Source organism: Furipterus horrens, unplaced genomic scaffold (assembly GCF_987537825.1).
Source record: "Furipterus horrens unplaced genomic scaffold, mFurHor1.1.pri manual_scaffold_11, whole genome shotgun sequence".
Classification (NCBI taxonomy): Eukaryota; Metazoa; Chordata; class Mammalia; order Chiroptera; family Furipteridae; genus Furipterus; species Furipterus horrens.
Window position 1 is genome coordinate 92,938,522 of NW_028327181.1, and position 27,375 is coordinate 92,965,896.

At 38.3% G+C, this 27,375-nt stretch overlaps 1 protein-coding gene across 1 annotated transcript in view; it reads right to left on the reverse strand.

Annotated features, from left to right (window-relative positions):
* ABCA6 (ATP binding cassette subfamily A member 6) overlaps positions 1 to 27,375 on the reverse strand; it is a 49,167-nt gene that overhangs the window by 16,980 nt on the left and 4,812 nt on the right. The window contains exons 5-24 of the mRNA XM_090257309.1: positions 26,669 to 26,895; positions 22,682 to 22,823; positions 21,472 to 21,657; positions 19,954 to 20,101; positions 18,428 to 18,593; positions 15,699 to 15,757; positions 14,529 to 14,639; positions 13,948 to 14,123; positions 13,604 to 13,723; positions 13,203 to 13,341; positions 12,547 to 12,637; positions 11,598 to 11,737; positions 10,337 to 10,453; positions 9,131 to 9,299; positions 8,573 to 8,739; positions 6,116 to 6,249; positions 4,731 to 4,868; positions 2,012 to 2,119; positions 905 to 1,078; positions 573 to 686 (exon numbers count right to left, since the gene is read on the reverse strand). Of these exons, the coding sequence (XP_090113435.1) occupies positions 573 to 686; positions 905 to 1,078; positions 2,012 to 2,119; positions 4,731 to 4,868; positions 6,116 to 6,249; positions 8,573 to 8,739; positions 9,131 to 9,299; positions 10,337 to 10,453; positions 11,598 to 11,737; positions 12,547 to 12,637; positions 13,203 to 13,341; positions 13,604 to 13,723; positions 13,948 to 14,123; positions 14,529 to 14,639; positions 15,699 to 15,757; positions 18,428 to 18,593; positions 19,954 to 20,101; positions 21,472 to 21,657; positions 22,682 to 22,823; positions 26,669 to 26,895 (2,826 nt within the window). The remainder of the gene's footprint in view (positions 1 to 572; positions 687 to 904; positions 1,079 to 2,011; positions 2,120 to 4,730; positions 4,869 to 6,115; positions 6,250 to 8,572; positions 8,740 to 9,130; positions 9,300 to 10,336; positions 10,454 to 11,597; positions 11,738 to 12,546; positions 12,638 to 13,202; positions 13,342 to 13,603; positions 13,724 to 13,947; positions 14,124 to 14,528; positions 14,640 to 15,698; positions 15,758 to 18,427; positions 18,594 to 19,953; positions 20,102 to 21,471; positions 21,658 to 22,681; positions 22,824 to 26,668; positions 26,896 to 27,375) is intronic.

Genomic DNA, 27,375 nt, shown 5'->3' on the forward strand with positions numbered 1-27,375 from the left:
GGCCACTGAGAAGTGACAAGCCAATGGCTACCTGCTGACCAGAACAGTCTAAGGCTAACTTCTCATAGCAGTGAATGGGGAATGTCAGGTGTATTTTCTTAGCAGATGGTTCATGGTTGGGTTCCTCCTGTGGTTTCAGAGCTCCAACTCCAAGAGCTGGGAGCTGTGTTTTTACGCCAGGCATTCACACACCAGGTGGGGCTATCAGCTGAAAGGCACCTGAACTGCTACGGTTAAGCGGTCTGGGTATCCAGAGTCTTGGTAAATATCTCCCTCCAAGTTTTCATGAATCTTGGACTTTCAGTCACCTCTCATCCACACTTATAAATCAGTGTTCGGCTATAGTAGCACCCTGAGCTTCAGATATATTGTAGGGTGGTCTACAAATTCTAGTCAAATGGTTGTACATGAACTCTTCAGGAACATTTTTGAATCAGCAACATTCTTCCTAAGGTATAACTTTAAGGGATTAATTTTCCCATTGCTCAGGGCAAAAGTGACTCTATTGACTGTTACATTGAAAGTTGAAGAAAGAACTCTGTCTCTGTTTGTATGTTTGTATATATACTTACAGCATAGAAGAAAAATGACCAAAGACCACTATTTTTTCTCCTCTTGCGAAAAATAAATGATATCACATATGTCAAAAAGGTGAGAGACGCTGCATAACCAAATGTAATTACAACCTGAAGATCAGATAAAAAATACCAAAGTTGAAAAATACAGTATTGAGGGAAAATTTAAATTATAAACATTTTAAAACATTTTATTGAACATGCACTTTGCTTCTTTTTTAGCGTAGGCCAAAATAAAATTAAAAATGTCTTGATTATGTAAAATATCAAATGTTAAAACTTATAATGAATTACCTTATAAAACAATCTCTATGTAGTGTGTCACTTACCGTAGCAAACACCATTCGACTTGTGATGTAAATAAATGTTACATATCTTATGTAGATAATTAAATATGCTGAAAGGAGAATAAGAGCGAAGAGACTGATATCCACCAGGGCTTGCCCATACCAGTAGGCAGAAGGGTAGAGGCCTGAAATCCACAGTTGGGACTTAGCTCTCTTCTGGTGGAAAAACACAGAAGACACGTAGATTCAATTAAAATCCAAATCCCGAACAAATACATTGGAAGGTAGATTAGATCCAATCCAATCAACTATTTTAAAATCTTCTAATAATTCTAATAATGCATACACTCCTCAATGGAGTTTAGCTAATTTCATTAAGGTGACCTTTTTGAAAAATGAGTATTATTTCCTTTTATAGGTTTGATCCACAGTACCACTTTAACTTTTGCATAATAAATAGAAAAGCAGATTTAATAATGAGTAAGGAATGAACCTCCTTGAAAAGAAATGTCACTTTGTGGCCCCAAGGACAATCAATTCTCCATTATCCAAATATGTTGTGGGAGAGTTACTGGCTCAGCATTGTGAAGGCTGACTCATCTAACTCTTTAACTGTTTGACTTGAATAATGAGCGTAACCAAAGACACATATAACAAAAAAAATTGTATTCCTCGCAGTAGAAAGGGGATTCAAGTCTTAAATCTGGTCTTTTTCAACATCTATGATTTCTTCTTTATAGTTAAGAAATAGTATGGTCAAAAGTTTTGTAATAGTCCCTTCTGAATGCTTAGATTAACTTGAATCCCTGTAAAGCTACTGTAATTTTTCCTTCAATATTGAAATAAAACATATTGTATATTTTCGTTTTTTTTATTGTATTTTTTCCATCACCATTTACTCCCCTTACACCTTCTTCCACCTCCACCCGCCTCCCTCCCCACAACCATCACCATCCTGTCATTTGTGTCCTTGAGTATTTTGTTTTTAGAGGTAAATTTCTGACCTGCTAGAAATAATGCGTAAGTACATTATCTAAATTAAACATATGCTTACATGTTTTTTCCTCTCGGGATAACATTTTGAACCGACAGCATTTAAAACACAATTATTGAGCTCCCTGAAGTTTCTTTTTCCCCCCCTTCTCTTACCTTGTAGTCGCTGATGCTGCTCATGGCAATGTAAGGAGAAATGCTGTACACAATGGAAAATAAGAAAAAGTAGTCTTCTGGCAGCCCAGTAAAGGATGAAACATGAGTCTGCAAATATAAGATGTACTTTAAGCTAGCGAGTATTTTTAAATATTAAAAAAATACTAATAACCACAAGAATGTGCTGTTCGAAATATTGAAAAATCAAATTAAAAGTGTATGTCTAGACCCTGGCTGCTGGGGCTCAGTTGACTGAGCATCGGCCTGCGAGCCAAGTGTCGCTGGTTCGATTCCCAGTCAGGGCACATGACTAGGCTGCACGTCAGGTCCCCAGTTGGGGGCGCGAGTGAGAGGCAACCACACAGTGATGTTTCTCTCCCTCTCTTTCTCCTGTCCCCTCTCTCTAAAAAAAAAAAGTAAATAAATAAACAAATAAATAAATTATTTAAAAACAAAGTGTATGTCTAGTTCATCAACCCCATAAATGGCAGTGGGGGGTGATTTCTGATTATGAAACTTGAGGCTTAAACTCTTAGAGAAAAGGGGGAGGGCTACAAAATAACTCAGGACCCCCTTCGGGGTATCCATGAAAAAGAATTGAAAGCAGGATCTCAAAGATATATCTGCCACACACTTCACAGCAGCACTACTCCTAACATCCAAGATCGTGACCCCCCCCCCCCAAATGTACACGGACAGGTAAATGGATCAACAAAATGTACTGTGTACATACTCTGGAAACTACTCAGCCTTAAAAAAAGAAAAGAAAAATTCTGGCCCATGCTACAATATAAATGAAGTCTGAAGACATCATCCCAGGGAAAAGCCAGCTACAAAAACACAAATACTATATGCTTATCCTTATATGAAGTATTGAAAGTAGTCAAATTTCACAGAAACAGAGAGCAAAATGGTGATTGCCAGGGTCCCGGGACGGGAGTAATGAAAACTGCTTATTTAATGGGTGTCGAGTTTTAGTTGTTACAAGATGTGAAAGTTCTGGAGACCTGTTTTCACAACAGTGTGAATATACTTAACACCAGTGGACCGTACACTTAAAAATGGGTAAGCTGGTAAATTTTACATTACATGGACTTTACCACAATACAAACAATAATTCAGGAATTGTGGTCCTAGAGAAACAGGTTATCCAGGCTCGAGTAGCAGGTATTTCTCAGCAAACCTAGTGATGAAGATGCGAAACCTACAGCACCTGGCTGGCTGTGTTCTGAAGCACAGACCTAAAACGAAAACTCAATGCCACTGAGCCCGTCTTCAAGGAGATACACTTTAAATCACTACCCCCAAGTCAGTGTCTGTCCGCGGCTGGGCTAAGGGTCAGGTGCGGTACCAGACTGCCTCTTATGCGGTAGCCTGTCTCAAAATCATTCCGCAATTCTCAAGTGTTAGTTAAGGCTTTGGAGGCCATAGCTATAATTTTTTCAGCAGGTGGGAAAATGTATTACTGTCTTCATAAGAACGGCAGAAAGAAGAAAGGTTTGTGCCCCTGGGGAAGCTAAGAGTGTAACCATGGAGCCTCAGTCCGTTTTAATCTTGAACCAACAGGTAATGACATGAGGAAACTACAGGACCAAGAGGAGGTAACACCCATCTCTTTGAGCTACCAGCTGGCTCCAATTTCTGGAGACTTCCTTTCAGACGCCACCCTGCTCTCAGGGACAGTGGTGGCTTCAGCTCACAGAGGCATATGTCACCTGCTGACTTCTCAAGTATAGTCCATTTGTGTGCTCCTGTGTGTGTCCCCAGAATCACAGATGCAGGGAATCCAAAACTGAATTCGACCCCATGGCTATAAAAAGGACTTCCCTTTTTGAAGGCTCCATTTTTAATATGGTTTATTTCTCTTCCAACGTTCTGGTTGGAAACAGTTGAAGTCAGTTTTGAGAGATCCTTCTCGGGTACCCAGGGGGCTCTAGCCAGAAAACCATAGATAACCACCTTGAGTACTTAAAATAGAGCGAAATTAATCATGCAGTGGTTACATGGATGGAGAGAGTAGAGAAGCCAAGGATGATAAGGTGAGAAGGCACTGTCACATCCAGGGTGGAGGGACAAAGGAAGGAAGTGATGTCATGGAAGGCCAGGGTGCAAGATCCTTTTGCTGTCTTGGCTAAAAGCAGTGCTTCTGGTTGCCAAGCCACATTAGAGCCAGCTGACCAAGAACCCTAAAAGTGAAGCCTGTGTGTAGTAGACACCCCCACAATGTAGAGCAACTGGGTAGGTGGAGGAATTCATCAGAAAGCATATAGCCCAAGAACTGATAGATTCTCCTTCAAATCAGTCAACCTGCTAGTCAGTGAAGGTTCCACCAACAAATTATAGTAGATTTATAAGATTCTAAAACAGGGTTACATTTAGTCCTGATTTCCAAGTCAGTGTACACACACACACACACACACACACACACACACAGTCTCATTCTTTCTCCAATACACTCATGCAATAAAGTAGGTATCTTTTCAGGAGATTTTTCTGGGAGACTAGAACATAATATGGAAAAGTACTCCCCCACGAGAATTCTCCAACCATAATGAAGGAAAAATCGTATTCTGTTAGACATAATCTGTTTAAACTGTAAGGACAAAATTAATATTTTTAGGGACAGCAATCAATCATAAATATTTAAATGCTAAAGGGGGAGCACACAGGTGGCTTGTCAAATTCCTAATTGTTCAGAATGAGTAAATTCAATGCTTACAAAAGGAAACGAGCTTCTCGCGATTCGGATCTGTTGCGTGTGGTTAGCCATTCGAAGCAGCCCATTGCTGATGATATTCATCAGGAGAGGAAAACAGTGCAGTCTCTTGGTGTTGCATACAAGTGAAAATCTATAATCCTTCACATAAAGAAAAAGGACCCAATGTTAATTCTCAATCCTTAAAGAACAAAGAAAAGGGTTTTACACATAACATCCTAACAGTGCCCTATTCTAGCTGTGTGGCCATCTTCAAAGTTACCTGACTTCTCTGTGTGGCAGCATCCCCATCTGTGAACAGGCAGATCTAATAAATAGGCTGTCACACAGCTTCTGTGGGATAAAGTGCATTAGGCCCCAGCGCAGGCAGCACTATGCATTTTTATCAGCATTCCTAATTTTAGGTCATTTTCTCCTCATTTTGCTGATAAGGAAATCACAGCTGATGGAATTTAAAAGTCGTCCTGATGAGGCAACACTGTCAGTTTGCAGCGAGCAAGCAAAGAACCCTGGTTTTCTGGATACGAGATACGCATGGGGTCTATAAAATATTCATGGCTACACTGTCCATGAAGCATTTTTACCCTTCCTAAGACAATGTTTATGTTCTTCGTGTGTATAAAAAAGAGGCTTGGTGTTGTTTAAACATTACCAAGAGTTCGTGTGATATCACACGCGCTGGGTAACAGGTGCAGCAGCTGCCCACGTTGAGACTGCATTTTTTAATGACGCACTTAATTTAGATAGAACTGGAGTCAATGATACATCTTCAAAGGTTTTGGCTTCGTTCCAGTCCCCTCCCCGCCCCGTGGCAAGAAACCAAGAGGTAGCTCCACTGAACTAAATTCCCTGTTTTCATTGGAGTGTAAGACTCAGAGTTTACTTATGATTAGGATGTATTTTCAATAGTCTTGGTCCTGGAAAGTTCTCTAGTGCTTATAGTCTTTACCCAAATTAAAACATGTTAAGATGGGCTTAAAAAAAAAAACTTTTCTCAGAGACTTCAGTGGCTATGATAGTATTTAATGTATTTTTCTCAGGTATAAAAAGACTGGGTAGTTAGCCATTGAATAGGATCCCTTTAATTCATAATTATCTTGGTTGGTAACCTTAAATTCTAATTTTTTTATCGAGTTTGAGAGATTACAATTTTATTCAGCTACTTTTAAATGTAAAAAATCATCTAATTCAAAAGCGATGATAGAAAATGTGTTACAAGAACTTAATTAAACTTCACAGATTATTTAATAATGACCCAAAATGTCTTTGAGTCAAGTTGCTGTATGCTAGCTGGGTTGACTTTTCACAGTTTTTAAGACAGTTAAAATGTAGCACTTTATTAATTTTTTTGTATAAAAGCAAAACCAAGAAGCCAGAGGCCAACATACCTTTTGTCTACCAGAAACTATGACAGCTCCATTGTATGACAGATCATCAGAGCTATTTCTGTTTTTAAAGTCATCTATTTCCAGAAGTATATTCTGGTGCTTCAGCGACTGTATAAAATCTTCAATATTTGACTCTAATATAAAACCAATAACAGAAGTCCATATAAAGCAAGAACTATGTGTCAATTTAAAAAAATAAACCACGTGCATGATTTATATTTATATTATATGAAGCCATGTCTCTTAGGGTATCACAATAATAATAATATTCACCCAGGAAAGAACTCATCCTACCATTTTCTGTTTATCAAACCTTACTCTGTAATGAGTTAGCTTTATAATTCTACATAATGCAAGCTAACGTGTGACCATTAACACAACATAATTTGATTTAATGACTCTTTGTTAAAAATACATTTGAATTCAATAATTTGGGGAAATACAACCATTGTATGGGGAGTACTTTGGGTTGGCCAGCCTACAATGGCCACTGACAGCCCCTCTCACTTCCTTATTCTCCAAATAACAGAAAAGTAAATCCATGTAGGTGTACTCACGAATTCATTTTAACACGAGTGTATTTTACATGTTTACATATATATCACATACATATATAGTTCATAAATGTATTTTTGTTAGGAAGTGGAGAATGAAAAGAGTGCCACTATCAGACCAAAGTTTTTGATATGTTCCTGATGAAGAAAACAGAGACGTAAGAGGGAAAAAACCCACAGCCTGGTACACACATGGGCCAACAGATATGAAGGCAAAACCAATTTCCAGGATATCTAAACTCAGTGGACAAATTCAAAGGGCTAAGTAGGCTCTGAGGCTGTGGTCAAGCTCAGTAACTGTAGAACCACACCTGGAACAAGGTGCCCACAGGCTCCTCCCTGTGCTCCACAGAGAGCAGGTGGCAGCTGCATTGTCCTCAGAATACAGATCCCCAAATTTACTTTACATTTTTATTTTTTAAGTCTATTTTATTGACTATGCTGCTACAGTAGTTCCAATTTTTACCCCTTTGCCCGCTTCCACCCAGTACCCCCCTTCCCTCCAGCAATCCCACCACCCTTAGTTCATGTCCATGGGTCGTGCATATAAGTTCTTTGGCTTCACCCTTTCCTATACTATTCTTAACTTCCCCCTGTCTATTTTGTTCCTCCCAATCACACTTAATCCCTGCATTCCCTGAGAAAAACAGCAGGGCAAGACCTACAGTACCTCCAGACAATTAAAAGACGGAATTTAATGGAAAAAGGAAAAAGAAGGACTCTCCTTTTTGGCTCATGTGGACTTTCAAGTGGGAGCTGGGGACAGAATGGGGTCCCGGCACCAGAAAAATAGGGCCAAGCCCCAGGTGAATTAGGGTTCTCACCAGGTGGGAAAGGGATGTAACACATAGAAAAGAAGCTTTCCTGGCAGCCTAGGAGAGCTAGCCACAGAGCCTGCTCCATCTCCACGTCATTTGAGGTAGGATAGGTACCTAATGGTGAACGACATCCACCTAGGCAGACAGGGATTCTCCAATTTAAAAATGAACATCTTATCAATACTCGTGAGGTTCTTGAGGAAAAAAGGAACTAGACAGCAAAGAAACTCCAAACCTAAATGACAAAACACCAAACAACCTAGTACAGAGAAAGAAAAAAATAATAAATGAACACTGTATATCGTTCTCAGAGTAACTGGAGAGGAAAACACGTGAGGCAACTGAAAGGTGAAGAAACAGTTCTGAATCTTGGAAATCAAACAATTAGCAAGCCTTTCACTTTTAAGGTAAGAGAATGCATGCGATTTACTTTCTAAAACCCACATGGGAAACAACATGAATGAGGAGCAAATAAAAAGACCACTTTTGTTGACAGAGGAGACACCTAGAACACTCAGTCACAAATGTCTATGAACATTGGAGAGGCAGGGGGAACTCTTCAAGAGGGGATGCATACTCTGAATATCTTTTGTTAACCTTTCAGGCAAAAGCAAAACCTTCAAAGCAGTAGGTGTAAGCAGTTAGACAAAACCAATGATCAGTCATTTAGGGTAACAGGAGCACAGGTAGTGAATTGTCTTAAGGAGTCTTCTTGGATCCTATGGGATCTCTACATGTCAATCAGTGTGTGTAACCTTTAAGGTAGATGTTAGGATGCTGTAACAAAGGGATCTCAAAATCGAGGGGTTCAACTGATACAGAACTTTCTCTTTCACATAAAACCTTAGAGTCATCAGGCAGATGAGGAGCTCTGCTCTACCAGGTTAAGCAGTGACCCAGGAGCCTTCTATCCTGTCCCCTTATCGTCATCACCCCCTAAACTCAGAGCATATAGGCACAGTTCCTCAGAAATTGGTTTTTTTATTCATAAAGTCTAAATACATATTTTCTTTTCTTATGATTCACTTTTCCCCCTCTCCATAAAAATAACGTATTCTAGATTTGAATTTTGTTTTTCTGTTTACCTGTGTTATTGATGATCAGCAGGCTGGTAAGAGAATCTTGGGGAAGTTGCCCAGGAGAGAGGAAATACAATTCAGGTTTAAATTCCCAATCCTTCTTCTGAACTAATACAGCTTCAAAGACCAGTTCCACAATCAGAGGGAACAGTGCAATTGCAAGTACCAATAGTCTGTGATAAAGAAATCATTACCATATGAGTCTACAGCGATTTCCTTTACTCAGTCAGACATCACACAAACATTTATAGAACAGCAATGTTATGCCAGCCATAATGATAAGTACTAAAAGTTTGAAAGTCATACCTTAGCATACCAGCCAGTACAAAAAGACATCACTATATAAACACCAGGAAATCAAAGGATGAAAACTAAACAGACCCGGGTATTAGGCCAACCAAGCGCTAACATACAGGTATTCCCACTGACGGTAAAATCAAATGCTGTGTCTACGCATTCTCTGGCAGGAATGCTGGGTCTTATGCTCTAGTTTTCAATTTTATTCTGGTTTAATCCTTTCTCGAAACTCACTACCCAACCAAAGCACAGGACTCTGATACTTACAAGGCCAAAAGCGCTTTCCTGCCATGCTTTAACTTTAAGAAACGGAGCAATGCTATTGCCCAGATCTGCATTCTCCAGAGTTCCAAGTCACTCACAGGCTTCTGAGTTTCAGGGCGAGGGGAGCAGGCCGGCTCCATGTCATGTAAGCTTTCCGCGTCTCTTCTCATCTCTGCTTGGTCAAAATAAACACACACGCACATACACATACACACACACACATTTTTAATGTCATTCTTGAGCCAATGCAGTGTTTTCTTTTTAGAGAAAAAATTGTTTTAAGACGTTTGTTACCAAACAAACAGTATATGCAACAAATTATTTTTATCATGTCCGCATTCAATACTCTCAGTGGTAAAATATTCTGACTGTATACCAAAAGAAGAATTCAGTGAAGGGTGATCTCATTGTGCCCAGTCTTTAAAAAGGCACAGAAAGCCCTATAGGTAACAATATTCTGAGGGAATTCTAGAAATCTCCTCCATAGAAATAGATAATCACTGTTGCCTAAATGTCTACTATTAAGCTGTCAATAATTCAGCAGTCTAGGTGCAAGACTACCAGCTCTGAAACCACAAGATCTGTGCCTGATTTCCAAATACATGACTTACAGGTGGTATTTTTTGAGGCAAGTCACTTAACTGCTCTTAGGTATGATTTCCTCATGTGTAAAATGCTGCCAATTACGCTTGTTAGAATGGTCATTGTAGAAAAGCAATGCTCTATAGCCATGCACCGATCAAAGTGTCTGGCATATCCCCTCCATAAATAACAGCTGTAGCTATTACTGCCCATTAAAACACACAGGAGATGATCCTAAGCCTTTCCCCATTTAGACCTCTGTGGAATTTTGTATATGAACAAGCTAAGGACAATTTTTATACAGAGTATCTGCTCAGAGTTATGACCGTGATGGAGAGGCTTTCATGTCCCCAGAATATCCAAGGAGCAGCGAGCATATGAGGAGAGAAGAAATTGCTGAAAAGGAAGCAGTAGTTTCTGAGGAGGAATTTGATCAATTCCAGGAGCAACCTGTGTTGAGTCTTAGTGATGGTATTGGCAAACGGTGACCGACCTTCCCGAACAAAAGAGTCAGATTTGGGATTAGTCACGTTCTTGAGTGTCACTGGGTATACAACATTCTGAATACTAAATCGATACATGATTGTTTGGAAAATGATTTTATATGAATTATGCAAATGAATTTACCTTGTTCAATAGTTGATATTCCTTCCACTTGCATGAAGACTTCATTCAGAGTTGACATGGAAATGTCGTAACTCCTCACACCCTGGCCAGAACTCTTATCAAGGTCACTGAAAAGGTCTAAGACAACAGAGAGGAATAGCTACACTGAAATACCACACTGAAACAAAACCTGGTAAATTAACATATTTAAAAGATGATGCAGAATGTTGTTCATAAAATTTATGGCTTTGCAATATCACAGGAAGCAAAAGCAAAATTCCACTGGAATGCCCTCCCATTCTGAAATGAATACGCAAGACCTCTCTCCCTTCTGTTCTCAGCTCATGAACTTCCTGAAAATGTCTTTGAGGAAACATAAACCATCAGGGAGAGCATCATCTTCTCACCTCTACACCATGAATCAATATGTACTTTTACCCATGTTCTGGGTCTTCCTTCTGCACAGGTAGAAGACTGGTAGATGCTCCCACCAAAGGCTACCTCTTGACTTGTGTTCTGAACTCCATCCCCTCTGGACATCTCAAGGACTTTCCAAAATAATCTGCTCTCTGTGTGTGTGTGTGTGTGTGTGTGTGTGTGTGTCTCCCTCCCTTCCTCTCCTGAATCATCAATTTCTCCTACATGTACTGGGTCATCCAAACAGCATGTAAGGTTGGCCATCAAACCAAGAAGAGCTATGCACCCAATTAATTTGAAATCTAAAATGGAACCTATAGCAGACACGTTGATGCCCCACCTGCATCTCTTCTGCACTCACCTTTACACAGCAAATCTGCTTATTCAGATTACCTGCCTGAAGACATTTTTTTTTTCTGGTCTCTGTAGTCTGCTAAGCTCATGTTGAGCACAAGCCAGATGGGTCAGAAAATTAATGCTCTGGATACATCTCTTAACCAATAATGAATGGACAGGGGTGGCAAATGGATACCCCGGCTTTCTCACTCCGCTGGTGACATAATTCTGAGCCCCTTACTTATTCGTTTATTTCTCCCAGGGGTATTACGCCTCAGTTGCTTATTGCCATGATCTGCTCCATAAGGCAAACTTCTCTGGCTTCCTTTCCTTTCCTCTCTCCTGTCCCCGTGCTGTGGTGCCTGTGGGCACCAATTACCGTATGAATTGCACTAAAATCCTCATCTAAAGTTCTATTTAGGAAACCCAACCTAAAACAAAATCCAAATCCATTAAACAATGAACATTGTAATAATAATGTAAACACTTGTTCTCACAATTCATTCCATTATAACCATATTTAAGTTACCTGGAAACATATCTGTCCTTTCCACAGGCAAAGTATACACAAGCTTTTCTTTGTTTTCTGTTTTTAATTTAGCATCAGGGATGTGATGAGTAACGAAGGATGTTATTTTTTCTGGATCACATATTTCACTTCTGTACAAACTAATGTTTGAAAGAAAAGACAATTCATTTGTGTTTCCCCCAGTGCTATCACAAAAGAAGAGCTTTTTATTGAATATCTAACCTTTGAGCACTACTTTACTTGGCTTTAGGAAACAAACAAAATGATTTAAATAATAATAATAATACATAATGTTATCAGTTTGAAAAATCTTCTGATCTATACAGAGGAGGTGTATAATCTCAGAACAATTACAAATATACAAACAAATACACAACAGAATTGAAACTTGATACATATCAAGAAAGATAAACAGAAGGAGGTGAGAACAATAGGAGAAACCTCTTTGGGAAAATAATTATTACACTAGACCATGTAGATATCAGAAATCAGTGGCTAATAGGAAAATTTGGCATGTATCATTTGTTCAGAGAGTTCGTTGTAACTCTTTTTGCCTAAACACACATTCTTGCTAGACACAGTCCTCTTTACTCTCTGCCACCAGATTTACTCCCACTTTGATACTAGCTTCTAAAATTATTTGATTTTGTACCATATGAAAGAAGGAGAATATGTCACAGGATTATGTGGGTCAGCTGAGAAAAATGGAGCATGGGAAGAAGAGATTTTTAGGCTGCATAGCGCAGCCACATGGAAAGTGATCCAGTTTATAATTTTGAAATTTTTCTTACCACAACGGAATGCAGGAAAGTGATTCATGAAACACTGATCAATACATCTTGGCAGAGCTAAGCATAAGACCAAACCTCTCTCATAATTGTCTGCCTTTTTGATATATCAGCATTGGATATATATATATATATATCCCATTTATCCCTAAATTCTTTACCTTAAGTGATATCCAAGACCCCATTTTTTCTTCAAAAAGACAGAAGAGCCTGCACACTTCAGTCTCCCATTGGACATGATCACTTTTCTATCTGAGTAAAAAGAAGCAAGAGAAAAGGGAGGAGAGGAGTCATTTCCCCCCTCTCTAGAAAATTTAAATGAGGAGCCAAAGCTCAGATTCCCAAAGATGAAGAGTTCGATGGGGCATTACTATCCTTAATGTCTGTTTGAAAGTTTGAAATACACATTAAAATGGATGCATTTAAAATGAAATTATGAGCTTCAGTTCATTCTAGTGTTCTCCAAAATTTAAAAAAAGAAAAAAAAATAAATAACAAATTACATGGGTGCATTTTCTGCTCTGAATGGGATGCTGAAGAATGGGTGGATATTTTCAACCGAATATATATTAAAGCATATTTGGATGTTTAGATTATCAAAAGTGGATCTGAAAAAAATGCACAGTTCTTTTTAATTGGTGGTCAAATCTAGCAGCCATACAATCGACGAGGAGTTCTACACTGGGACTAGCCTCCTGTCGTCCCCTTGATGGGTATGTCATGTAGGCACGCCAGGCAGTGAGAGCAAGGCTCTTGTCCTGGGAATAAGTATTTCCCAAGTTCTTTGTTGTAATGTTGAGATAAAATCAACCGTTACCAGCCAGGATGTCCGCCTCATCCATGGAACTGGTAGTCAAGAGGATCACACGGTCTGCTCTCCGCTCCTTGAGGAAGCTCCACACTCGATGCCTTGAAAAGGGATCCAGTCCTGCAGTTGGTTCATCTAACAGCAAAACCTAGAGAGGATGATGATGCAGAAAATATGTCTGTCTCCCATGTGAGTTGTTTCCTGGTGAGGATGGCATGGCTAACAATAAAAACCAAAACAGAGTAACTATCCAACCATTTATGTTCAATACACTTACATTCATCGTTAAACAGAGCAGATTCTCTTTTGATTCATCACAATGAAAGCTCTGCTCCCTTTAGCGATAAAGAGGAGCTTGACTTTTTATTGATATTCCATCTACATTCTTCCACAGGGATAATGGCACTTACCTGAGGATCTCCTAAAATGGTAATTCCAAAGGTCAGCTTTCTTTTCTGTCCTTGACTTAAATGTTCAGCAAGGTGATCCTGAATGTTTTGTATGTCCAGCTCTAATAAAATTCTTTGTACCTATAGAAGAACATATACAAAGCTTAAAATCCAAGATGATTCATACTATGCAATTTTAACTGTTCATTACAGCAGGAGGTTTGTTTTGGTTTTGGTTTTTGTAGGACCTCAGTGCCCAAATTCTATTCATAACAGGACAGGTAAATTACTGAGGGGAATTCTGGGGCCACGGTTTTACTTGACAAATGGTTGGCAGTTTAATTAATCCAAGCATGCCCATCCACCTCTTGATCCACTTCCTGCGGCCGAATCCCTTTAATCTTAGCAAACAGCCTGAGGTTTTCCTTCACGGTGAGTATGTCAAAGTGAACATTGAATTGAGGACAAAAGCCAGTTATCTTTCTGACGTCCTCCAAGTCTTGCATTTCAGAGAGATTTTTGTCATAGATGGTAACTGATCCTAAAAGCAGAAGTGAAAAATAATTTACCATTGGAAAGATAATACCTTTTATAGATGTTTGGAGATCTTATTTGTAAAAATAACTGCACATATATACAAACATCTAAAAGGATGACTTCATAATTTCTTAACAAGTACTACTTATTCTGAACATAAATTTATACCCAAAGTAGTATGTATTCCCCCTGAAATATAATGTAGCAATGGAATAAAGATAATAATTTTCAAAAAATTTGGGAACTATATTTAAAATCATATAGTTCTGATAAATAACTTTAGATAAACAATATTTTTTCTTAAGCGGTTAAATATAAACCCTGAAATGAGAAAGGCTACATATGACCTCTTTCTTTCTATTATCAGACATCTTGTCTTTGAGAAGCTTTCTTTCTTTTTTTTTCTCACCTTCTGTTGGAACAGACAACCCATTAAGGATGTTCAGCAATGAAGACTTGCCAGCTTCACTGTGACCCAGAATTGCTGTGATTTGACCTTCATATATGTCAAAGAACAAGCCTGTTTTAAAAATAAAATATCAGCATCTAAGAGGGTATTATAGAGGGCTGGTTCTAAAGACAGAATAAGACCTGCATACATTTACATATTCATATATGCACATGCATGTACACTGGAAGTAAATGTAGTGCGAATATTTGAAATTAGAGTTAATTTTATCTTCTTCTCACTCCAACCAAGAAGAAATCCTCGGAAAAGTTGAAGATGTTTAAACATAAAAGTCCATGGTTATTGGTAAATTAAAAAGTAGTTCATAACGTGCTCTGGAAATTAAAATAATAAATTTAAAAATACCTCAATATATCCTTGGCTAAAATTAAAGGAAGAAACCAGCAATCTACATGGTGTTTGATGAGAAAAATCTGGAGTGAGAATAAACTTGCTGATACAACTACATTAGTTCTCAAAGTAAGATCTAATCTCAAAGGAATAAGTAAGAGGAGTGAAGAGGGGCTACATTTGCTGGAAAATAAACACAAATATAAACACCAAGGGCGGAGAACTCTCAACCTTCAGGAGTATCTAGAGCTTACTTAAGTAGTTGTTATAGAAAACTATATTTGTTAGAATATTTAGTATCAGATATGTTGGCTCATTCAAAACTATAAACTATGTTTGTTATGGATATTGACTTACGAAATGTAATTCATGCTCAATGGTGTCACTCCTCTTGTTTTAGTTAATGTCACCAATACATGTAAACTATGGGACTTGTACAAAAAAAATTCTCATTTTCAAGTCTAAATGTTCTTTCCTCATAGTCAGATAAAATAAAATGTTCCTTAGAGCAAATTCATCTTAAAAGACAAAGTGAAATCACAGGTTTCACTGTATGATCCCATTTTTGTAGATGAATAGATCCATGAAACATCCAGAAGAATTTTACATCCATTTCTTAATCATGGCTAATTTCCACATGGTGCAGTTAGAGTGTCCATTTTTTCTTTCTGTTTTGCTTATCTATATATAAAGTTTTTTTCATATTTAAAATTCTTTTCATATTGAATTTTCCCCATTTTTTGAAATACAGAAGTCAATAAAACAAATGTTTTTCTTTACCTTTCAATGCTTCCACTTTTCCAGGCCTTTCTTTATATTCTTTTTTAACATTTACAATTCTGAAATGACAAAAGGGGGGTGCTTGCTTAGGCAACACAGAAATAAAAGGGGTACAGATCATGACGAGCCCTGGAGAGAGACAGCCAACCACTTGGCGCGAAATAAGGGATGGTACCACCAGCATCCTCAGGAAGACGAGACTTATTTTTTGATACATCGTTTCCCTGAAACGGACAATAGAAGTCTCTGTAGAAAGTTATGATCTGTAACCATTGTCACTCTCTTCCTCTAGCCTTACATCTTTGGGTGTCGCCCCCCTCTTCAAGATGAGCGCATTTGTCTCCGCTCTGTAATCATCCCCTCCAAAACCTCTCTGTCCCCTGAATTTTCCTCTCTGGGCGCGTCTGTTTGGCCAGTAAATCTGCTTTAGCGATGGCCTAATTTCTCTCTTCCCTAATTAAAAAAAATTCTCCAAGTGAAAGTAGGAACTGGACACCTTCACTTCTTCACTTCCTCCTCAATCAATCACACTCCGGCTCCGGAACCCACACCGTCAGCGACCCTCTTCATACTGAAATCGTTAGTGGCCCCCAATCACCAAAGGCAACAAGTACCTTTCCGTTCTTATTTCTTGGGTTATGGGGTCACCACTGATGACTTTCTCCTTGTTAAAAGTGTTTACTTTCAAAGTGACACTCCATTTTATTGGTTTGCTTCCTATTTTTCTAAATGTTTCTGTTCCTTCTGTTTCTTTATAAGGTTCTCTTCTTTCACCCAACATATCATCTCAGTGTTCCACAAAGTTCTCTTTGTATATTATGGTTCATCTCGCTCTAGACTCTGTCAGTGGGTTATCTCATTGATTCTCATGGTTTCGGCAGCAACCTGATGTGGACCTCATCTTTGGCCCTGAGATTTAGGTTCACATATCTAAAGTTTTGCTGGATTTCTTCATATGAATTTCACACACACACACACACACACACACACACACACACACACTCCTCTAGATCAGTGCTTGTTGAGTTTAAATGCACCTTGGAATTCCAAAGGAAACTGCTGCAGAACAAGGCAGGAACCAGGCTCGGAGAGATCAGAGATGTCATGGCTACGGAAAACCATGTACAATGCATCTTCAAGTTCAAAGGAAACAGACTTTAGTCACCCTCTTTTTTGAACATGAACGAGAATAAAGGGAAGGACACTTATTCAACCAGGATGCTGGGCTAGATCTAAGAGTCTGAAAATTTAAAAGAAAACGGCTTAAAAGGTACTGAACCTGACCGGGTATTTGATTTCTCCCTTTCTTTGTGTAGTGTGGCAACCACACTTAGTGTTTTATTTTAATAAATATATTTCCATTTAGGAGCAGCTGGTTGTTTGGGGATTTCAGAGATAAAGGTAGCTATTTAGGTTTATGGCAGACATTCTGCCTAGGTACTGGAAATATTCCATGAATGGTCTAAAGTTATAGGAATGGACAGATGTGCGTACAAATGTATGTGCCAGAGAAAAAGGAAGATTGGGGGGTGGAGGGTTATGGGTAAGCGGGAGCCAGTTGTGAATAGAAAGTAGATATTTTTGCAGAACCGAGATCTTGATTCTGGCTAGAACTCTGGAAGATTTTCTCCCTGCTTTCAAATATATATATCTAAAGGCTGCTAGGGAAAAAGGAGGAATCCGTTACCATATGAAACAGAGACCGCCAGGGAAAAGGGGACTTAATACCTTAGTACCTTGTATATGAGCCCTGGCTGGTTTGGCTCAGTGGATTGAGCGTCGGCCTGCGAGCTAAGTGTCGCTGGTTCGATCTTCCAGTCAGGGCACATCAGAGAAGGAAAACTCTGACTCCAAAAAAAAAAACCTCCGCTGCCTTGCGGCATACCTCTTCAGGGGAAAGGCTAAGGGAGTAAACCCCGACAGAAAATCTGGAGCCGGAGTCCCTAAGGTGGTTTGACATTGTAGTCAACACCGGCAACTCCTGCGGCGCACCTGAAGCCAAGCTGTATCGACTCCGTCTTTCCCTTGGACCCTTCAGCTGCGAAGAGAGGGGGGATCTGCTGCATGGGCAACAGCAGACCCTCCATATCACCCTGCCCAGGCTCTGTAGCTTCAGCTTCACTGGAGAGGACACTCCAGCGTCATCGCAAGATGTCGATTCAACACGGGAGGAGACAGATACCGTGTCACTCCCGAGTCGGACTGCACAGCCATTCTCGGCGGTGCAGATAGACCCTTAAGAAGCTACACCATCGTCTCTCGAGACGGACGGCTGCCGACGACGACCTTGTATATCCAAGGCCAAAGAAACTTATTTGTTTGCCAAGATTACACATCAAATAAGAGGGATGTGCTGGTATTAAGCTATAAAAATCTGACTCCAAATTTCTTACTCCTTCCTTCACACCATGTAAGCCAGACAAAACTATGGAGGAAGAAATTCAGAGAAAGAAAAGAGCGAGTATTAAAGAGAGATGGGGGACAAGAGTCAGAAACAAGGAGGGAAACAAGATGGAGGCTGACGTGGTAACAGTATATGGAGCTGAGCAAAGAGAATTCTCTTCTCAAGTAGCAGCTGGGAGACACTGGTGCTGATGGCAGTGCGAGAGTCCAAAGCGATGGTCGCAAAAACACATTTCTTTTTCCGTATCTTGCCTCAGGCTCACCCCCTTGCTATTGGGTAATAATTCATTAGCCTTGCACCCATATATTAGTGGATGTGTAATTACCTAATGGCCTCCTTCCCGTGGAATTCTGGAGCTATTGGTTCAAAACAGTCATCAGAGGGATGCTCGAAATCAATTTCTTTCTCAATGAGCTTATTAGTCCTTTGGTGTTGGAAACAAGACGATGAGCTCAGGAAAAATAATGGAGAATGACGGCGATCACTTCCATCTAATTAATCAAGAGATAATAAAACATTGGATCATAATAAAACAATGAGCAAAGAATCATTTTTCAAAATAGTGCAGAATGCCTTAGATTTTTAAACATCATGTAGGTTCTTTTCTAACTTCCTATTACTGAGTGTATTCTCAAGAAAGCTTGATAATTAAGTAAGAAATGGAAATCCAGAGGAAAGAACAAATTATCACAAAAGTTAAGCATTAGAACTTTCAACGAAGTATAAATCAAAGGTTTAATAAAACGTGGTCTCAAAGGTACTCAGGACAATAAAACCAAATACTTGGGAGAAAAGCTTTAATGTGATATAAAATTAATTGTAAGCATATTTTTGACCTTAATAAATCATTTGACTACAACAAAATGACTGAATATAAGACTGAAATATATGGTACATGAATTACAGGTACATGGTGAAATTTTATTTGTTCAAGATGAATAGATGGTCATTTTCTAGATTAAAAAATAAATGAAGTAGTATTTGTTATTAAGGGCCTTCAGATAAAATCCAGAGGTGATGGAAATACAAGTATACATAGAAACAATCTTAACTACAGTCAAAGTAGAAGGAACATAAAAAATAAAAAAGACAAGAAGTTGTGCAAGGAAAAAAGCATTCTGATTCTAGTGTGTGTGAAGGAATTCTGGGCTTATATGAAAATTTTGGTTGTTTGCAAGATAAAGGAAATCTACGTGGGCAATAAACTCCTGTAAACACGAACAGTATAAGAAAGAATTTCAGAATAATGCTGAAAATGTTCTCTCTAATTTTCATTTTGTGATTTCCTTAAAGGAGGGATACCTCCCCTTATGAAATGGTCCTCCCACAAACGGGGAAGCGAGGAAGACTGATTATGTCGCACCTGAGATTCTTTCTAGCTGTATTTAGTTTACAATCTGCTCCACATTTTTGTAAGGAGGACAAATATTTACTAGAAAGCACTTTGCTATATCATGGCCCTATCCTGTATAAGGCAAAACCATCTTAAGAACTGAATTGTTTCAGCTTGTTCTGATACTAATCCTAAATATCATTCTTTGAAAACACATTCAGGGGTCCTTGGAAAAAGTAACATTATTTAACACTATGTAATTGTAATATGTATTAAAAGTATCATTATTGTATATTTGTAATGTGTATCACTGCATTAAAGTCAGAAGAATGATTGTTTTTACATACATATTTTTCAGACCATTAGACCTGCCAAATAGAAATAAAGAACTCATTCAACCTGTAATGGAAAATACTTGTTACTTACCATTTCTTAAAATATATTTATATAACATTAAGAAAAAACCATTAATATTATCAGTATTTGTAGAGATCAGAGAAGAATCCACTCTTACTTACATGGTAAGATTTTGTCAAAGTATAATGTCAGCGCAAAGTACAAAAAAGCATCAAAAGCCAACGTGAAAAAAGTTGCCATCATTATATGTGAGTCTCCTGATGGGTCAGAAAAAGTCACACCATTCATATTATAATCCAGGTGGATAATCTAAGATTCAAACAAACAAACAAACAAAAATACTTAAATTAAGTAAATAAAAATTTAGTATAGAAGCAAGGATGATTATTTTATTAAGTAGGTTTTCAAGAAGACTTTTAGTGAAGTTATTTGGAAACTACTCCTATTTTATAGTAATCAGAGGAATATTAGAAGAAAATACTGATTTTTAAAAAAATTCTACGTTCTAAGAATAGAAATTTAAATGATAATTCATTTGCTTGTTTTCATTGCAATATTATAAAATATACTATGCAACAAAGAAAAAAAAATTTTAGGAAAAAATATAAAGAATTCTTTGAATTATCTTACTATATTACTGATGAGAAAACTTACCTCTTTTTCTAGTCATCGCTGCAAATAAATATTTATATTTATAATATTTTACGTAATAATAGCTACTTTGTTATAGGTACTGTTCTAAGTGCTTTTTATATTATCCCATTTAGTCTTCATCATAACCCAATGAGGTAGGTCTTATTATTTTCATCTGCATTTTACATAAGATAAAAAAGAAGTTGAGTGGCTTAACCAGATGAAGTCAAATATCACATAGTAAGACAGCGAAGCTAAAACCATAAAGGAAGTCCAGCTTCCAGACTCAGTTCCTTACCTAGATACAACACAACTTCTCAATTTATGTTAAAGTGTTAATTAACATGTAATGAAAAAGTTGTTTATTCTAAAAATGCAAGGTTGAATTGAGATTTGAAGCTCAATCAATGTAATCCAACATAAAACAGATTGAAGTAGAAAATAATGCTATCAACCTAATAGATGCTGAAAAAGCATTTGATGAAATCCAATATCTGCTTATAATAAAGAAAGTCTCCTCACAAACTAAGATAAGAGGGCTTCCTTAATCTGGTGAATTGGATGTACCAAGACCAACACCAAAAATAATGCTTAATTGTGAAATGTTGAAAGCTTTTCCTCTGCCTGAATTTCTAGTTCATGGATCCTTTGGTTTGTTTTATAATTTTTGGTTAAGCTCCATTTTTATGTCTTGAAAGTTTCTCATATTTGAGGTTTCAAAAATGGTTTACCAAGAAACTTTAGTCATCTAGCTTTGTGTGGAGTGAAAAGAAATTTTGTACACAAAAATAAAACTAGAAGAAAATACCTCAGAATGAAAACACATCTGAGATGGGAAAATTGGAAAGATTTTCTTACTCAAGTTTCCTTGTGAGATGACCATTTCCCCACCTACAATGTAATAATAGCATTTTCAAATTTAGCTTTAGAGTAGAATTGGTTAGAACAAAAACTCTTAGTCTGAAAGTGGTGATTATGAAGAGTCATGAAGTATCCACCAAATTATTTTGAAAACTCAATAATAACCCAATGAACTATTCTCTCACCTGGGCCATCCCAGCAGTGAAGGCAAAAGGGCTAAAAATACCCAAAATCCACTTCAAAGATGAAGGAAGTTGTCTATAAAGCACAGAGAGTCCCACACCCCCCCAAAAGAGCGTGAAGAGAAACATAACAAGATTCGTGAGGACAGTTTTGTTGAGTAGCACGCTCATCAGGCACGCCAATGCTATCTGAAAGAGAGAGAAGACAGTGAGCTGTTACACAGACTTCGTTCACTGAGCATCAGATCACTGGTAGCACAACGGAATAAGGATCCTAGCATCTTTATGAGTGAGTCAGTGATGAAAATATTAGAGTATAATTATGCTCAGTCCTTCTCTCCATCCTTTTATCAATAGCATCCCTATTCACCCTTTCTTTCTATTTAGGTTTAAGGTATGTATTATTGGAGTAACAAGGATGTTTACATATTAGTGAAGGAACAAGGAGTTACTGGAGTCATGAGAGGGTACATATGAAAGTAATGTGTTATTGGAATAACAAGGAAGCATGTGTTATTGGAGTAACAAGCTAAAGTTTTCTCTGGCACTTCCGTGACATTTCAGAAGCCTGTGTCATAAGAGTTTACACCAATATTTTAAATATTTTCTATTTACCCTTTTCAAAGATTGGGCTTTTGTTGCTGAGTAAAGAGCAGGAGGGGAAAGCTGGAAAAATTGCTGAGGGCAGGGTGGAAATGCAGACCTGGAAAGATTGAAAGAAATTAAATCAAAGCATTCAAGAGCATCTACATAACCTTCTGCAGAAAACACCCTGAAATGGGGGAGAAAATAGAGGCTCTTGTTCAGAGAAGGGAGAGGGAGAGGGTGAGGGAGTGACATGAGAAGTCAGGGCAGGGTGGGATATTAGGAGGGAGACCAGACGCTGTGTCAAGTTAGCACGCGGCGGGGAAGTTTGGTGAAAAACGATGCGCTCACTCCTAAGGCGTCCTTGCTAATCATCTACAGAAGTCTCAGATAAGTTAGAGTCAAAGTAACTCTTTTCCTTTTGATGCATCATTTCATGAATTCAGAACTTTATATAAAAGGGACCCAGCGTTATTTACGCTGCATCGTTTTCTCACACTCAGAGGCTTTCTCAGACACACACATGCGTGCGCACGCGCACACACAATGGACATGGAAGAACCGACTGCGGCAGCCTGCTGATGCCATTTGTGCTGCGGAGAAAGTGGTGGTCATTGCATGAACTTACCACGGATAAGCCATATAAGAAAAAGAGTGTGAATATCACCAGGAAGCCTGTCAGGACTACGATTTGGGTAGACGTTATGATGACTGCAATGATTATGGAACTAATGAAGATGGAGCCAGCGTAGATTACACCCCAGGAGAGCCTAAATAAAGACAAAAAGTTATTGCAATTATTTTAATTGTATCATGAAATACTGACAACACAAAATAGCTAAAGAATTATGTAATGATTGCCCCTATGCCTGCCACCTAGATCAATAATTAAAATATTAATATTATACTGGCATGGTATAGCCTACTGGCTAGGTGCCAGCTCTGTATTTACATACTGTACAAATAGTGTGAACATTGCATAAATAGTATTATTTCATATGGATTCTTCTAGAATTTGCCTTTATCAATCAACATCACAATAGTATATACACTGCTGTATAATATTTCATTGTATGAATACATCTCAAAGTTCTCCTGGCCCTAAATATTTTGGTTGTTCCTTTTTTTTTTCTAATGCAATGTTTCTAAAAGCATTTTTATGCTGTTTATTTTGGGGGGGCATGCACAATTTCTCTTCGGTAAAATTGCTGACTTAAAAGAATAAGCATTTTTGTATCTTCAGTTTTGTTCATTACCAAAGTGTTCTAATTATAGAATTGGAAGGAAACTTAATATTGCTAATCAACTGAGTGACCACGGAAGTATTGTGGGCAGATGACTGTTTGGCCTTTCTTAAGAATCTCAGCCAGGAGTACCTCCTTCCCTCTTCCTACTGGTAGAAAATTGACATTTCAGCTCTACTAAGCCCATTCCATTCTTGCCACTCCTATTGATAATTTCTTTATTTAAACTGGTGTAAATTACGGTATGCCTTAAGAGTCCACATTGTTTTGCTTTGGATATGCTAGTGGTCATATTTTTTATGAGGTAGTTATTAAGAAATAGTATTCAACCTCAGATCTAACAAGGCTACAGGGTGTTTTAGTCCAAACTTCTCATTTTACAGATGAGTAAACTTCAGTCCCTATTATTAGTTAGTGGGCCCATTCAAAGCCAATAGAATAAAACAATTTAATAAAGCTAAGATGTAGCCACAGTCCTTTGCTCAGTCCAGAGCTCTTTCCTCCACATAAAATTGCTTAAGTGAGCATTCAGCAGCTGAAAAAAATAGTAACAGTATTTAAACTGGGAGCTTGCATCAATATGTCCCGGTAGAACATGCTTACTACTTATGTGACTTTTTTTGAGAATTTCAAGATTTATTTTTTTAATTGAATTTACTGGGGGGACATTTGTTAATAAAATTATATAAATTTCAGGTGTACAATTCTATAATACATTATATGTATATTGTACTGTGTGCTCACCACCCCAAGTCAAGTCTCATTTCACCAGCATTTATCCCCCTTTACCCTCTTCTAGCCCCCTCCCCCACTGCCTTTGCTTTGGTTATCATCGTGCTGTGGTCTGAGTCTATGAGGTGTTTTTGTTTGTTTGTGTTTGTTTGTCTGTTTTGCTTCATCCCTTCACCATTTTTTACCAGCCCCGCAAACCCCCTTCCCTCTGACAGCTGTCAGTCTGTTCTCTGTATCTATGTGTCTGTGTCTATTTTGTTTGTTAGTTTATTTTGTTTGTTAGATTTTCATGTAAGTGAAATCATATTGTATTTGTCTTTCTCTGACTGGCTTATCTCACTTAGCATAATGCTCTCTGGTCCCATCCATGCTGTCACAAAAGGTAAGATTTCCTTCTTTTTAATGGCCAACTAGTACTCCATTGTGTAAACGTACCACAGCTTTTTTATCCCCTCATCTCCTAACGGACACGTGGGCTGCTTCCAGGTCTTGGCAATCGTAAACAATGCTGCTAGGAACATAGGGGTGCATATATTCTTTTGAATCGGTGTTTTGGGTTCCTTCAGATATATTTCCAGAAGGGGCAACACTGGCTCATGAGACAATTCCATTTTTAATTTTTGGAGAAAACTCCACACTGTTTTCCAAAGTGGATGCCCCAGTCTGCATTCCCACCAACAGCGCACGAGAGTTCCCTTTTCTCTACGTCCTCGCCAACACTTGTTGTTGATTTATTGACAACAGGCATTCTGACAGGTGTGAGGTGACAGCTCATTGTGGTTTTAGTTTGCGTTTTTCTGATGATTAGTGACATTGAGCATCTTCTCCTATGTCTATTGGCCATCAATGTGTCCTCTTTGGAGAAATGTCTATTCAGTTCTTTTGCCCCTTTTTAATTGGCTTGTTTGTATTCTTTTAGGTGTAGTTCCATTTGTTTATATATTTATTTGTCTGTTTCCCTTGCCCAGGGAGCTATATCAGGAAAAATATTGCTATAAGACTTCTTTTTAAATCTCATGTCCTTACAATGACTCAGACTGTGTTAGAAATATCAGCATTTTTGAAAAAGCATAATGCACCTGCAGAATCCACTTTCTGAGAACATAAGGGAACTATAATAGGTAGGAACTGATAAACCACAGGGTAGGGGAAATTACAAACACAAGAAATTAAAACATCACCTAGAAGAAGGAACTCATTGCAGAGTTGGGGATGGGGGTGGGGAGGGAATGTTACTAAGCTCAAGAAAACCTTCATTATGAAAACAAAGCAATTCAGGTGTCACACTTAAAGAATAAATCCTGATTACATTTTATAAGTTAAAAATTGTTATATATATATATTCATCTTGCTAAGTTTTAGGTTACATGTATACTAAAAAGCATTTAGCCTGAGAATGGGTCCACATCTAAATATCCAATGCCTTTCCAACTGTCATCTAGAACTGGCTCGGTCCTACCTATTTAAGGTGACTGTACAGATGCTGTCCCACAGGGATGCCCAGGACCGAGAGATGTTCTTTATTATGCAGTTCCCCTCTCTCGTCCCTCCTAACAGACTCCATCCGTTCCTTTGTACTTCCACAAGTTCCACTACAAAAAACACTTGTCTCCTTCCTTCTTTTCCATTGAAAGACACAGTTTCCTCTCTTTCTATTTCACATTTCATATATATCAGAATCAAAATGCTCTCTGTTAGTAAAACATAATTTATAGAACATTTAAAATTTCCTAGACCATAGTTTTATTTTGGGGAACATGTGGCTTGCAAAAGACTAATAAATAGTTCCTCATCCATTGCAGATAGTTCCAAATTCCTAAATAGTATTTTCTTGATATAATGATTGTACAGAGACATATATTTCAGGCTTCAATATTGAAAAATATTAGGTTTCCTTGGGGGTAAAATTAACTGATTTTTTTCTTTTTTCTTTTCTTTTCCTAGAGAGTATGGGCTTTGTGACTGACTGTATTGCAGAATTCTCTGCTTTGGTGTCTCAGTGGCTTAGAGCTACCAATCTTATTATTTTGCTAGGTCTTTGCTTCCACTCCTCAATTATTTGTTTTTATTTACAGACAGATACACACGTATGTATTTCAAAGATTCAAACTCATGTTAAAGTATTTGTGGTATAGGATAAGATATAAATATATCAATATATGAAGAAAATGCCCTTATTAAGCCTTTGCTGTATGCCAGCCTATGCATTGCATGTGCTGGGAACATGATGTAGGCTCTCTCTTTTAACCCCAACATCTGGCATTTAGTTACTCAAAGAAATATACCCCTGGTGACCAAACCTCTGAACAAAACTAGCCATCAGAGGGTTATAATTTCTTCAAGACAAGGGACTCTCCAGATATCAAAGGGTAACTCTCTGGCAACCCTTGCACCCTTTGATGTGAATGGTAGTTTTGGAACACAGTTAGCTTAACTACCCTGGCATGGCAAACGTGCTCAGCAAATGATAACTATTCCGCATGGCAAAATTTCACAGGCTAAAGCAAACCGTCTGAACAAAAGAAAAAGTAGCCAGTGTATCTAGTTAAGATCCAATCATGATGTTCTGGAACACAAACACTTTTTCACTGCTTCTTCGTTTCTCTTATTCATCAGGACTATTCAAATCAGCCACTCACCAGAATGCTGAATCTTGTAGACCCATCATGTTCATCAAATCCTTACTCTTTTTTCTCTCCTTTGTAACATTGAATGACGCAAAATATATAAACGAGGAGAAGTAAAGCAAGCAGTAGAAAATAAACATCTCATTTTGAAGGATGTCTTTAGCAATAAAAGGTAATGTCTTCATAGTTGTAGCAGTAACTGACATCAACTCTCCCTTCACAGAGTGATTTGTCACCATCTAAAAAAGTGTTTAGACAAACACATCATTATTTAAAGTAGAGAACTTGGTGAAGTCAATAAGCTGTGGGGATTGTACCAATGACGATTTCCGGGTTTTAATATTGTCCACTGCATGGGCAACAGCAGACCCTCCATATCACCCTGCCCAGGCTCTGTAGCTTCAGCTTCACTGGAGAGGACACTCCAGCGTCATCACAAGATGTCGATTCAACACGGGAGGAGACAGATACCGTGTCACTCCCGAGTCGGACTGCACAGCCATTCTCGGCGGTGCAGATAGACTCTTAAGAAGCTACACCATCGTCTCTCGAGACGGACAGCTGCCGACGAATATTGTCCACTGGCAATGCAGAACATTACCCTTTAGAGAAACTGGGCGAAGGGCAGGCACACAGACCACCCTGGGCCTTGTTTTTCCAACATCCTCTCATTCCTTAAATACTGGAATTGTTGAAGTTAATTTTAAAAAGCCTTGTGT